Genomic DNA, 15,129 nt, shown 5'->3' with positions numbered 1-15,129 from the left:
GAATTCTGAAGGCCCCCCCAAAGGGCCCAAGTTCTTTTGTTGCTCTCCAAATCACTTCCCACAGAGACTGACCAATGTCTTGAAGGGGCCCTTCAATAGGGAGGATAAATGGAGGCAGATGAAGACATGACCCCCTGAGGCTCACCCACGTCCCCGCTAACAAAGGGTCTGAGGCACAACCTTGTAAGGAGCATTTTGGTCAGGAGCATCCCCTCGAGAGGCCAAGTCTCCCCCACAGGGCTGCTTTCAATGGCTCCCATCGTAGTGGAAGCCCCGAGCATTTGTTAAGGGCTGCGGTGTGCTAGGTGTAGCACAAAACATCTAAATCATGGCCCCCCGGTCTTTGTGAGGGCTTCCTGGCTACAGATGGCAGCTGGCTTTCTCAGGGGAAACCTGGGGAGTAGTAGAGGAAGCTGAAGAGGGGCTCCCGCTTCTCTGGATGACCTCTTCCCACCCAGCCGGGAAAGGCTCCCCTTTTGTCTGTAGCTATCGGTAGTCAAGCCAGGGCTGTGGGGCCTTAACCCACACCTGTGCTGAGTTTCTGGGTGTCTCAGGTTTGCAAAGCCATTGGCTCCCTGGGTAATAGACAGGTATGTGTGTAAGAGGACTGCTGGAAGGAGAGGTTTATTTAGACTGCTAGTGAGAAGTTAGTGCATTTCATGACAGCAACGGTTTTTCAAACATTCTTTCTCTCCCTCTCTCTCTCTTTTTTTTTTTTTCCTTTAGACCAACAGAGGCCATAGGGACACTATGACCTTTGTCTAGAGCTGATGGGGGCGTGATTTGTGAAATGAAACAGGACCGGGCTGCTTGGAAGAAGGAAACGGAAGCCAACATAATGGGGATTAATTAGTTGATTGCTGTTGAGATGGTAACAGATTTGCACACACCCCCCCCCCCTCCTTACCATTGAGCCAGCCATCTCAGACCTAGCAGGGAAGGTGAAGATGAAGAGGCCTTTGTTCGGGTCTCTAGATGCTTGGGGCTGTAGGCTTTGCTGCCTTGGGATGGCAACAGCCATAATAATAATAATTTGCACTTATATAGCACCTTTCAACCAGGCACCTCAAAGCGGTTTAACCACATTAATTAATTAAAGCCCACAATCCCCCTGGGGAGAGGAGCAGGATGACTAACAGGGTTTGTAATTACAGGAGGGAACATTTCCGAATGAAGTATTGTCCACTAAATAAAAAGAGTAGGTGTAAAGGAATTGGGGTCTCCAAAGAGTAACTGATTCAGAAATGAAATCATGGAAAGATGGGGGAGGCTGGGGGCGGGCATGGGCATGAGGGTCTGCTCTTTTGTCAGAGGGAGGTCGATGGGCTCAGAATTCACTGACAGGTTCGGATCCAACTGAGAAGCGGGACATGTATGGTATTAGTGGCATTTGGAAGGTCATTAGTGGTACACCTATTGTGGTGTAAATTCAAGTTTCACTGGTACATTGTGTAGAGCCCTGCAGAACAAAGAGTGAGATTCCTGCAGTATTTAATAAAGGATGAAATGATTTCTTTAGATCCAAAGCTCAAGGCTGGGCCAGTCAATTAGCAAATAAATCAATTGGTGACCCATAGGATAATTCAGTCGTTTCTAGCAGAGCACCCAGCCTACCCCCTCCTTCTTCCATGACGTTTCCAACCAAAGCTTCAAGGCTGTGGGCTTCAGCCCCTTCAAAGCCAGGCATCAGATCTTCCCAGCCTTTGGCACTGGGACCTCTTTTACCCAAATTGTTGGTGACACTCAAGCTGCCCTCTGTAGAATCACTTTGTATCTGCTCCCCTTCAGAGGTTTTTAAATGCCTTGGATGCTAGGATCAAGTCTTGTCCTATCTCATGTCTGCTTTCAATGCCCAACAGAGTGCTGTGCACAAAGTAAGTACCCAATCGGTGAAGAATTGTTGGACGACAAAATCCTTTAACAACTCAGTATTTGTTGACTACATACGAAATGCTAAGGCAAAGCTCAAAAAACAGGCTATGTGTATTACAAGGAATGGAAAAGACTCGTGTACTCCTAACTATAATATAAAGCAGAATAAAATAAAGTTAACATTATAGATGTACGCCCAAGCCACAGGCTACAAGGGCCAAAGGAGGAACATTTTATCCAGCTGGAGTGAATCAAGGAAGGTATTCCTGGAGAGCAAACAATGCGCTGGGCATTGGAGGGCGAGAAAGATTTTGATGGACCTGGAAGAGGTGGAGGATACAGTTTCCAGACTGTGGTCATTTGTCTCGCTCTGAGTGAGGTGCCTTTGGAGAGCTTGTGGTCTTCAATAGAACATTTGTGAAAATCAAGCTGAGTTTTTGCAGCTGATTCAATGTACATTTCCTGTGAATTCTTGACTATGAATTGGCTATTTTCAAACAGCCAGGGACTATTACAAAAGTTGAGAAAGATATTTTGTTCTCCGTAACTATTAGTTCAGTCTCTCTGCACTTTCACTGTCCACCAAGAAAGAAAAGCTAAGCAGTTCACACATTAAACTGGGCACTCAGGAGTGTCTGAGAAAGGTACGAGGAAAACATATCTCGATCCCAGATGTCAAAGATTAAATGGCTTCCTACTTGAGGCCTTTTTTTTTTTGACCCCAGGAAACAGTAAGACAGTGCTCTACCCCCAGTGATTGACAGACAGATCAATCCCTGTGCTCTCCTACTCCAAGGCATTTCACCACAAACCATGCTGCCAGGACAGGACCTAAGCACTGTCTTTGCATTGTGCCAATACTCAGTGCTGCTGTGTGTCTCACACACACTGTATGTGCATCTGCTTATCTGATCCTCCCCACAGGTTCACAAGGTAGGACTTCACATCATTCCTTCTTTGCAGATGAGGAAGGAGGCAAGAAAAGTTCAGTCTCTTGGTAGAAAGTGATGGAATGTGGATTTGAACCCAGGTAGTCTTGCTTCTTCCTCTCCCCACTCACCCCTGTAGTATTTCTGTTCGTATCTATTACAACCTTTCTTAGTCATCCTCACTAAAGTACTCAGCACAATACTGTACACGTAATAGAAATTCAGTGAATATTTTCCAAATAAAAGAATCATCAGAGCAATACTGGTGGTTGGATCTTCCAACGGGAGAAGTGACTGAAGAGAATATGGTAGAGATTCCATCACTGTCTCCTTCTCTTTTCACCATTATTAAAAATGAGGAGACATGCATAGGAAAGGTGCCCCCAGGGAATATTCACACGGAAGAAGACACAGGTGGCATTCACGAGCTGAAAATCTGCCAAACTGGTACCACCCATGGAACGCTAGTGAGGCATCTTGAGTTGTTAATGACTTTTATTGAACTTGGATGCGATGAAGTAATTTCTTGGTGTGTGTGTACATATACATATATAACGCAAAGTCCAACTTTTGTCTCCCTACTTGTACTAGCATCCTAGTTACTGTGTTGATGTGCTGCAGTCCTGGTCAAGATTCAGAAGCATGTGGTCCCTGTCAGCCCATGGAGTGAACACTTCTGGGTTAACCCAGAATTGCCTAACTCTATGCCTAGTGACTTTTAGTTGTATGTTGTGAGCAAAGTTACTGCTCAGAGACGGGATTGTAGAAGTTTGTCCTGCAAAACCAGGATTGCCAAATGAGAATTCTGGAGTTGGGTGATGAGGATTAGGTAATGGAGGAGAGGGGAATGAAGGCAAGAGGAAGTGCAAAATATCAGATTCTGTCCTAAAAATCGTGGTCTTAGAACCACTTGGGAGGGTCATTTTTTCCCCAAGCTTTGGTTTTAATATCATCACCATCACTTTTGTCCTACAGCTATGAAAGGACCTTCTTTATTCCACTACAGAATTCACCAGAGGCTACTTTTACTCAAATGAAGGGAGCAGTCCATCACACTTCTCAGATGAATATCCTAAGTGCGAGAGAAAGCACATTGCCTACTTCTCTGAATTTCAATGAGGGTGAGGTTCAGATGCAGCACAGGTGCTCCAGAACTCCAAACAGAACTGGGAGGAGAGATGACCAATAAATAGCGGGCATAAGTCAGGACAGACTTGGTTTTGCTGCTTAAACAAACAAGCCATGAAATCTCAGTGACTTAAAACCAGGCCTGTGCATGTCTGAGAGACCCTCCTGGGAGGCTGTCCTCCATGTGATGATTCAATAGTTCGTTTCAGTATCAACATGCACTTCACACTTGCCATTAGGAGGGGAAGAATGAGAAGGGGGTGGAGCATTGGCAATTAAGGGCCTCCTCTAAGAAACGACACACATCACCTCTCTCATGACCAAGCAGTCATGTCGTCCTTGGAGTTGGGAACCTCGTCTGTATTTGGAATGGAAGGAGAACTGGAGATTGGCAAACACTTGTAATGTCTGCTGCATACTGTAGACCCAGGGAGCTGGCAAATGTCTCCTTCTTTCACATCCACACCTTGTGCCTTTCCCTTGGATTACTGGGCATCTATCAAAGACTTACAGGGTAGTGTTGAGAGTTGAAGACCAAATAGTTTTGCAGCCCATTTTAGTCCACAGGTGACCTTTTTGAAAAAGAGGAGTAGCCAGGGAAAACCAATTAACTCTGGGTGCTTTTCCCTTGAAGCTATCTGATACTAATCACTCTCGGAAAAGATAATGGGTTAAAGGGAGCCATGGCCCGATTTCAATAATACGTCTAAGATAGAACAGCTCACTTTGAGTTGCCCAGGACCATCATGCTTTGTGTGAAATGGCTTCTGGAAACATGCCCTTCTGCTTCCATTCCCTCCCTTGTTACCGGACATGATTCAAATTCCCTCTAATCCCTGCGACTTTTCCAGAAAGCAGATTTCCCAGCATCAGAAAGAGAAGAAAAAGAAAAACTTTCCCTTATTATTCTTCCAATAATGAATTCCTGCTCTGAGTGGGCTGCTTCCATGTGTTTTCAGTCAAGTGCTGATGGCAGCCTTGCTGGGGGACATTTCCAAGAGGCTGTGGACATAATGGATGAGGTCTCGTATTGACAAGAGCTGCTCTCAGTTTTCCTTCCAGTTTAGCCCTCCTGAGCCCTGAAATCCGAGATGAGAAATGATTCACGAGATCTCACTGGTGAACCAACATGGCTGCCACACCTCTCTGCTCCTTTTAACTTGGTAAAAACTCATGGTTTTAAAGCTTCCCTCAGAGAGATTTGTAGACCTGAATCTTAGCAACTTAGAAAGGACTTACCTTTCTTAGACCAAACCAGTTCTTTGTAGACGCCAAGATCTCCTTTCTTTAGGACTGAAACATAGTCTTTACCTGCCTTGACATCAGAATAACAAAGGGAAAAATTAGGTCACACCATTTCCTGCCTAAAACCTAATCTCAAGTACACAAGATGCTTCCAAATAAACAGTGGTGGTAGGTCATGTTGGCTAAGGGAACCAGCCTACTCATTTTCCCCAAAGAAAATGTCTTCAAATAATAATTCAATTTTAACTTACCTACACAGAACTTGTTCAAACTGTTAGTTATAGTTGGGTCTTTCCATTGAGAAAAATCTCAGTTACCTTAGGTAAAAGGGGACAGGTGTTGTTAAGGATACGGGTGGTCTGGAATTGGAGAGCCTTGAGGAGCAAAGGCAACCCTAGGGATTCATTACCTTAGAGACTCTGCTTCTCTCTGCATATCTGTCCAAGGCAACTCTCTCTCCCAGCAGACATGCCCTACATACTATAGTTCTGCTTATTCAAAACTTGAGCTGGCATGTGGCTTGTCCTGGTCTCTTGAGCTCCTCTCTCTCCACCTCAGCCTTTCAACTCCAAGCCCATTGGCTTTTTTCCTTGGTATTTCCTAGTTAGAATTCCTAAGAGAGAATATGATTGGCATAGGCTCATCTTATTGTTTTGTCTCAGTTAACATCATTGGTCACTAGCCAGCCAGTCTGCTGTGGGCTGAAGGAGGAGCCGAAAGCATGGCTGCCTAAGCAGCAGCAGATGTGGGCAAGGCAGCTTGCATTAGAGGGACCCGTGAGAGGGTGAGATGATGAACTGTAGTGTGCTCTTTGTACCCTTAACTGGATTGCTACACAGATACTCATTCACTCTCTTGCTTCTACCTCCCCTTCTCATCACTGTAGACCTGATCTCCCCTGTCGCAGCCTGGTCCCCCATTATTGCTCATCCCTCAACCCCTGACTCCACTATCCTACTTCTCGTCCTGTTAAAGTACGCCATCACAGGGACTTCCCTGGTGGTGCAGTTGGCTGGGGCTCCATGCTTCCAATGCAGGGGGCGGGGGTTCAATCTCTGGTTGGGGAGCTGGATCCCACATGCATGCCCTGGCTGGGAGTTTGCGTGTCACAACTAAGGAGCTGGTGAGCCACAACTAAGGCCTGTGAGCTGCAACTAAGGAGCCTGCTGGCTGCAGCTGAGGAGCACACGTGCTGCAGCTGGGGAGCCTGCGAGCCACAGCTAAGGAGCACGCCTGCTGCAACTGAGACGCGGCGCAACCAAATTAATTAATTAATTTTAAAAAAAAAGTACCCACTCATGGAGGTGTATGACTAGTGAGTGGGAAGGAAGAGGTCTTAACATGTATTTGAGAATAGAAGGAAGACTGGGGAAGGTGTGATATGGAAGGAGGAATGGAAATAAAACCCTTTCATAGCTAAAGAAAATCTCATTCCCACCAGGACCAAGTCCCTTTGCTCTTTCTCCCAATCTTTGCAGCAATTTCCCTCTCCCCAAAACCAGACATCAGCAGAAGCAAGGGAAAGTTCCGCTGAGGAACCCTGACCTAGCAGAGAGGGAACGTATTCTGGCTCCACTAATCCCCCAGACCTTTTTCTGACCCCTGTGGGGATTCCTAGTCCCCATCTCAGACCCTTGCCTTTCCCCAGCCCCCATCCTCAGGCCTCAGGGAGCCCTGGTCCCAGACCCTTGAATAATAAGTGCCAAACAATTTACTTTCAAACTAAGGTTTAGAACACAAGTGAAGGACTCTGTTTAGATAAGGTCTTTGCCAGTAGTGTCCTCCCAAGATGCACAAAGCTCTTCATTGGCAGTTTTCACAAATCTTCGTGATGGTTTTGGAGGACTGGTCACGTGTGGTGTTGCCCTATTTCAACGGAGTCAGAGAAATTGTGCTTTGTCTGAATTCACACAACAACCAGAGAACTAGGAGGAGTATTGAATTGTGATACTGAGCTTTGCCTTTTATTCATCAAAGACCATTGCCTGTATACCTCATCAGATGGTGGTAAAAACCCGACCCAATCCATCTACATTCAAATTTCAGTATTTCCATATTCCTCTCAGTGGACATGAGGCTAGAAATTCATTAAAAGGAAATCTAAACAACCCTGTATTTTCCTGCTCTTTCCTGAGCTCTGAGTGTGTCACTGTTGATTAAATCATTGGTCAAACCTTGTCCTATGACTGACACTTTTATCTACTGACTAAAATTACAGAGTTTCCCTAGGAACCTAAGATGGCAGAGAAGGTGGTTCCAATGGTGCTTCTAAACCTGCTGCTGTGGGATTCTAGAGCCAGTTCCTCTGGATCACTTCCAGATCTCTGCTCATTTCATTTACGGTCTGGGGTTGAAGCCTATTGCCATTGGCTGTCCCCTGGGATCTGAGAACCAATCTGGGGTTTGTCCAACCTCTCTCTCCAACACACCCATCCCCCTTCCACAGCCATTACCACTCTAATAGCTTGAAAGTTGATGCAAAGATGGAGCAGAAGCCAGTCTGGCTTTCTCCCAGTTCTCTAGGCCCCTCTGGGGTTAATCAGCAACCACCTATCTTTGTGTTAATAACATAAGCCTCTCTAGAACACCTGGAGGAAACCCATAGGAAGGCTTAAGATGAAGCCAATTCTGCAGTAATTATTCTGACAATCAGTCTGTTTAACCTGAACTCAGACTCTCCAGACAAAAACAGCTTGCTAAATTCAAGCACCTAACTGGATGGACCAGTAACTCTTAATGTTCCTTGAGCCAACTTGAGTTTTGCTAATACTTTTCATGCCCACATCTCAGCTCCAAAGGCTCCTTATGCTGTGAATGTCAGGCAACATCTCCCACATTTCAGGTTTACAAAATGTCCTGAGTACATCCCACTGGTAGAATTCTTTAGTGGCGTCTTCCCACCCCTTTCCCTACCCTCCCAGCCTGTCTGTTGGTGGGGTTCACACCCCTGGAGAAATAATAGGCCTTCTTAACTGGGATTGCTGGCCACTTCTCTTAGTAACTAATCCAGATGCCCTTAGGTGTTAGGTGATTACCTGTGCCAAGGAAACGGGCCAGGGGCTGGGGAGGTGGAAGGGGTGGGCAGGGGCCACATGGAAAACAATCCCCTGCTCTATTCATCTGCTAAAGCTACCATAACAGAATACCATAGAAGAGCTTAAACAACAGAAATTTATTTTCTCCCAGTTCTGGAAGATAGAAGTCCAAGATCAAGGTGCCGGCAGCTTTGGTTTCTCCTGAGACCTCTGTCCTTGGTTTGCAGATGGATGCCTTCTCGCTGTGTCTTCACATGGCCTTTCCTTTGTGTGCACTCCTAGTGTCTCTTCCTCTTCTTGTAAGGACACCAGTCTTATTGGATGAGGGTCCTGCTCTTCTGACCTCCTTTAACCTTAATTACTTCCTTTTAAAGGCCCTATCTCCATATATTATCATAGTGGGGATAAGGGCTTCAACATATGAATTTAGGGGTGGGGATACAATTCAGTCCATAACACCTGCCATAATGCTGTTTCCCTCAACAGATCATCTTCCCTCCTCTGATGCTACCCTTCTAATACTGAGTGTGAGAAAAGTAGATATTGGTCAAGAAATGGCAGGTGTGACTCTGTGCTGTCAGTTTGAGAATGGCCAAGCTAGGTTGGGGCACCTGAGACAGAGTAAAAAGACAGATGGATGGATAGATCCATGAAGGGATGGTTGGATGGATAGACGGATGGATGAATAAATGACTTAGGTAGTGTGTTGATAGCACCAGGGCACATATTAACTTATACTTCTTTGGAGTTGTAGTTTTTTACAGGGAGGGGTTGCAAACGCAAATGCTCACGCTAAACAGGTAACAGAGTTGCGAAAAGAGGCCAGGTGCAATAATTGGGAGTAGTTGGGACTGTGACAACGTGGAAAGAGTATGCCCTGTCCTAAGGGGCAGCTCATACCCAGCTCCAGCCCATTGTTACTATGTGGGATGCCAGCCTAATGTTGCCAGAACTTCTGATTTTTCAAGGGAAGCCAGAAATCTGGATTTTCAGATGAAATTTTTCTTTAAATAAATCTTTAAATTATGGAAACTAATTCAACAATTATAAAATACTGTGGAGGCCAAATAAGCACATTTACAGTCTGAATGAACCCTGGAGGCTGCCAGATTTCCACTCTTGGAATACTAGAAAGGCATCTGTAATGTCATCACATGAGGTTGTAGGTGTTTAAGAACTCAGGGTCATGAGTACATTGCCAGGTTCATATTCCAGCCCACTACTTACTAGTTTTGTAATCTTGGGAAAGTTATACATGTAACTCAGAGTTGTTATAAGGACGAAATTAGTTAATACACGTCGATGCCTAGAAGAATGCCTGCTGCCTAGTAAGAAAGTAATAAGTGAGCCAGTATTATTAGGCAGTATCACGAAACCTCTTGGTTGCCTCATCTGTAAAATGGGGACAACATTTGCCTTACCTATACCCTGGGGACAACATTTGCCTTACCTATACCCCAAAGGGAAGGAATATGTATGAAAGGGCTTACAAAAGTGTGCACATTGCTAAGAAATACACCACGCATTACCTTTGTTACTATACCTATAAATGAGGCTCAGCCTTGCCCAATGCAGGCATGGGAATCCCTAGAAGAAGGAAGACAGTGGCGACTAGAACTGGTCCTCTTTTCTTCCAAGGGTCACTTGGCCGTATTGCTGTTCTTAGAATTTGGTGAGTTTTTCTTATTTTCTTATGAAATTTTTAAACATTCAGAAGAGTTGAGGAAACAGTATCATGAACACCCAAGTACCCTTATCTAGATTTAATAATTGTTAACATTCATCTTGGTGAGTATTCTTGGCAGAGACGTGGGAATGGAATGTGGCAGAGAGGCAGTAAGGAAATAGGGCAAGTAAGACCCAGTCAGATGTAGGTGGTTCCCTTTTAGATAGGGCCCCAAAGAAGGGGGTTTTGTGCAGGGTAGCTTGTTATAGATGATACATTAGCACCAACGTAAGGAAAGTGGCATTATAAGCCGAAACACAGAAATTATTTTATTATTTATAAGGTTTGCATTTACTGTTATTTTAAGGTTTTATTGTTGTTATTTTTAAGGTTTTATACATGAACATATTCATGTATTGCTCGTGTAATTGAAAATTAAGAATGTCTAAAGAGACTTTCAACGTGGAAATGTCTCTGTCATAAAGAATTCAGGAAATGAAACTGTGGATCTGTGAGAAGCCCAGTAAAATCACGGTAATAAAAAGAAACGTTGGTCACTAAAAATGAAAGATTTGAGGAGCAGAAACACTCAGAGTCAAAGAAAGTATATGCCAATTATAAAGGGCTCTTTTCTGTTGAAGCATCTAAAGGGGTGTCTAAGACATATTGCCCCATTTCTCAGCGCTAGCTCTTACTGCATGTAAATGCAAAGGCTTCTACCCTGGAAAGGATGCTTTACAACGTGAAAGCAACTGAACTTTGCTTTAAAATTCTATTATTCAGACCCTTCATTAATTTAAGCTGACATTCCTCCTCAGTTGAGGCAAATCATCAAAGCTTTACTGTATTGAGAACCTTGAATGCAGCAACAAAGAGCGCGGGGTTTGGAGGGAAACGTGGAGGGGGGAGGTGCTGAGAGCTCAGAGGCCCAAAGAACGGAGGGGAGGGGAGGAAGAGGGAGGGGAGGACTGGAGTCCTGAGAGGCAGAGGGGCGAGGAGAAGAGTTAGAGGAACCCAGATAGACTATGGAGGCGGTTGGTAGACTGAAAGGGAGAGGGACCGGAGGGCCCTTGGCTGCAAAGCTGCCCCGTGAGCCTCTGTTAATCGACATGGTAGAAGCAAAATCAGCCTGCCCCTCTGCCCTCACAAATATTTCTCCAGAGTCAGGATAAGAAGGGAGATAGGGAATAGGGGAAGGGAAAACATTTCCCTGTTCTTCCTTCATTCAGTTGCCTCTTGAATCTCCTGCCTGTGGTGCCCTGCTCAGCAGCACAGGGCCTGGCGGGAAGTCGGCCCTCTGGGCCTGGACCCCCTAGCACGCCCCGACCCCACCCCCCATCATCGGTCCCATCTGGCCCAGTGACACCTTCACCCCAGGCCGCCAGCAGGTCCGCCTCTTCCTTTCTGGTGTGATTTACTGCAGGATGTACGAAGTGGGAGGTACTAGGTGGAATATGTTGGGTGCATTGTTGAGGCATCAGGCAAGAAAGGATCTTTGAAACGTGAGGACATCACCCACAGGCTTTTATTGTGCATCTACGATTTCTAAGAGAATAAAGTAAGATTTGTAAGGTAAACTTGAAAGCCTATGGGAAAACTGGGTTTTTTCAATGTGTAACTTAAGTAAAATACTAATTTTGAAAAGCAAGATACAGTAGTCCCCCCTTATCCGTGGTTTCACGTTCTATGGTTTCAGCTACCCACGGTCAACCATGGCCAGAAAATATTAAAAGGAAAATTCCAGAAATAAACAGTTCATAAGTTTTTAATTGCACGCCGCTCTGAGTAGCGTAATGAAAACTTGCACTGTCCAGCTCCATCCGGCCTTGGACGTGAATCATCCCTTTGTCCAGCGTATCTATGCTGTATACACTACCTGCCCATTAGTCTCTTAGTAACCTTCGGGGTTATCAGATTGACTGTATCACCGTGCTTGTGTTCATGTGACCCTTATTTTACTTAATAATGGCCCCAAAGTGGAAGAGTAGTGATGCTGGCAATTTGGATGTGCCAAAGAGGAGCCGTAAATTGCTTCCTTCGAGCGAAAAGGTGAAAGCTCTCAACTTAATAAGGAAAGAAAAAGTATGCTATATGTAGAGTTCAGTACTATCCATGGTTCAGGCACTGGGGGTCTTGAAACACATCCCCCGCAGATTAGGGAGGACTACTGTAGTCCCAGATGGTCTTTTCCCCGCATCAAAAGAGTCGTCAAGGATACAAGAGAGCCACGTGGACACCATGGAGCAGACAGATCCTGGTACCCAGCAATCCACCGAGACCAACTCAGAGGAGGCTATAGGACTTCAATTTCCAGACTGCCACCTTCCAGCTCTGTGACCTCAGCGAACCCCTGTGACCTCCCTGAGTCACAATTTCCCAGTGTGTAAAATGGGAACAGAAATAATCTGTCCAATCTTCAGCCCAAGGGGACCCATGAGGGTGACCATGTTGTTGAACGGATGGTTTTCCAACCTTCACTGCAGTCTGAACCTGGGTTACTACATTGACCTGTTCTCCAGCTTTAACACAAATCAGATCGTGCTATTCCTCTGCTCAAAACTCTGAAGTGACTCCCTTTTCACTCAGACTGAAAGCAAAGTCCCTCCCCTGTCCTTAAAGGCCCACGTGCTGTCCCATCTCGTGGTCCCCCCCCCCGCCCCCCACCTTGCTCACCTGCTGCAGCCACCTGGGTCTCCGTGCTCTTCCTCCCCTCAGGGCCTTTGCACCTCAGAACGCTTTGTTGGAATGCTTCTTCCCCAGACAGTCCCGTAGCTGAAGCCCACACCTCCTTCCCCAGATATTGGCATGACTCCCCCACTGCTGAGTTTTTGCTAAAATGTCATCTTCTCCATGAGACCTACCCAGTTTAAATTGCAGCCCGCTCTCCTTACCCCCATCCTGCTCTCCTTTGACTTTCCCAAAGCACTCATCACCAAGCAACATAATAAATAACTCCTTATGTTTACCATTCGTTGTGTGTGTCTTCCTTGCTACAATATAAGCCCTGGAGGGCAGGCATCTTTGATTTTTCACTGATGTGTCCTAAGCACCTTGAGCAGTGTCAGGCACATTAAGGACCCTCAATAAATAGGTGGATCTTTCTTAGAGGTCCAGAATATAAAACAGACCAAGAAGGGCTGCTCCAGTTGAAGGGAATATGACCTCAAAATCTCCTCCACCATCCCTGCAGGCTCTCCATGGAATAACTCTTGCTCTGACGAGGAGGTTTGAAAACTACTGACATTCCCTCCTATGTAAAACCAGCGTTGAAGATACAAAGCGCCATGTAATGTCAAGTCCAAAGGCCTGGCACAGTGGTTGGTACAAGCAGGTGCCGGGTTGGTAGAGGTTATAAAGGGATTGGGGGGCAGCGGGGAGACAAGGATCCCAGGACTGGATCTTGGCTGTCATTCAGGTCTAAGCTTAACCTTCACCACTCAGCCAAGCCTTACCTGTCTATCCTTCCTTTGTTTCACACGGCATAACTGTGTGACTGGAAGACAAATTTTTAAGGACGTTTGTTGAGTACCTACCGTGTGCTGGGCAGTGTCTGCGCTCAGCTCGCTGCGTAAGTGATCTCACAAAACTGTCAGCCCTCTCACCACTGTCACTATGGTACCTCATACCAGGCCTGGCACATATAAGGTGCTCAATAAATGCTCACTTATTTCCCTAACAACCCTCTGGGGCAGGTACTATTAACCCCATTTTCCAAGTGAGGGACCGAGGTTCAGGTTTAGGTAGCTTGCTTCAGGTCATACAACTAGTGAGTGGCAGAGCAAGGGTTTCAGTTCTCCTTAGATAAGCTCCAGTCACACTGTTTCTGAGAGAGAATTCGGGTTAGACCATCCCTCCAGGCTCCCCTCAAGCAGATCTGTCTCGTGGCCACACCAGGAGATGAGGGGAGAGGTATTTCTTTCCTTCTTGGCTTTCTCTTCTCCATCTGGGTTCATGTCCTCCCTTTGTACAGTTGGCTCACCTGGAGGGGTCTCCTGCCACCTGTTGATTAATGGGCCTGCCTTTCCCACCCTCCCTGGCTGGGTAACCTCAGAGCTAGCAGTGGTTCATCTTGAATCATAAGTCAGGTTCTGAAAGACATTGCAAGCTTGTGCTCAGAATCTCCCTAGAATTCAAATTCTTTTTGAGGGTCATTTGCTTACGAGTAGAGTGATGGATTTCATGTCTCTCCCTTTAAGAAAAATCTGGATGGTATCTGCTGGTTTCCCCCTGCCCCCTTCAAAAACACAGCCCTAGTTAGTCCATCTGATGCAGCTAGAATTCCCCCAAGGACCCCACACTCAGTTTCCACTCTGGCAACACTAAGGTAAAGCTCCAATCATGTCATCTCTTTACATAAACAGAAATTATTTGTAACTAGCATGTTCACTGTGCTTTCCACATCCCCATTCTTAGCTGGGTTTTTCTTTCTTAGCCATGCCAGCTCTTAGAAAAAGGCTAGAGTAGTTCTTCAGTTGTGTGGGACTGTCCTGTGTCCTGGAGGACATTTGTCCTTCCTGCCTCATCCACAAAATGCCAGGTGCATCCCCCAGTAACTGTCAGAACCAGGAGTGCCTGTAGGCAATACTCTAAGCACCCCTCATTGAAACCACCAGTGATGGTACTTCTGAAAGATGGTGCACTGGAGGCAGATACTAGGTTCTGCCATTGGTGAGGGGGTCGGTCTACCCCCAGGGGCACCTCCTTTCTCCCAGTGTAAGTTGCTTCCTACCCTTGGACTTGATGAACATTTATTTTAATCTCTGACTTCTCCCATATAAAAATGTAGACAGTGGGAAGGGGAGGAGGAAGTACTGAAATTTTCCCTGGGCCCATATCCTCTTCTTTGAAATGATTTTGGACTCTTTTTCAAGTTAATGATTGAGAGAGTTTACTAGATGTAAGTTACCAAGCCCAGCAATCAGAGTCTGGGATAAAAGAGAGAAACAGGGACAGAAACAAATGGATTCACCAGGACCCAAACGCTGGGCTGCACCCAGTGGGGCTTCCCCACTTGCAGCCCACATCAGTCCTGACTTGCCGTGGAGCCCTGAGTTCCACTCCTCTCCTGCCCAACAGGGCATGGCGAGTTCTCTCTAATTTCTAAAATATCAACATTCTCTGTAAGGTGAATGGCCAGAGTCAGGATCTTCCAGTAGGGCAGGGATTCTATATAACTCCCTAGACCCTGAAAGAGAGTAACTATCAAGAACCATCCAGAGAGGCTGTCAGATGAATCAGTGTGTCTGTTCCTCTT

The 15,129-nt window shown here is 45.9% G+C and overlaps 1 protein-coding gene across 9 annotated transcripts in view; it reads left to right on the top strand.

The window, feature by feature from the left end:
- The window catches only part of RAD51B (RAD51 paralog B), a 734,492-nt gene that overhangs the window by 615,136 nt on the left and 104,227 nt on the right, over positions 1-15,129 (top strand). Inside the window, exon 12 of one of the 9 annotated variants that reach the window (XM_082384413.1) lies at positions 727-1,213. The exons of the other annotated variants lie outside the window; for them this stretch is intronic. Coding sequence (XP_082240539.1) covers positions 727-743 — 17 coding nt within the window. The 3' untranslated portion in view covers positions 744-1,213. Of the gene's footprint in view, positions 1-726; positions 1,214-15,129 lie in introns of those variants that run through there. 9 annotated transcript variants of the gene reach the window in all.

The sequence above is a fragment of the Balaenoptera borealis genome, assembly GCF_965194805.1.
Source record: "Balaenoptera borealis genome assembly, chromosome: 3".
Classification (NCBI taxonomy): domain Eukaryota; kingdom Metazoa; phylum Chordata; class Mammalia; order Artiodactyla; family Balaenopteridae; genus Balaenoptera; species Balaenoptera borealis.
This window is presented reverse-complemented; position numbering and strand designations above follow the sequence as displayed.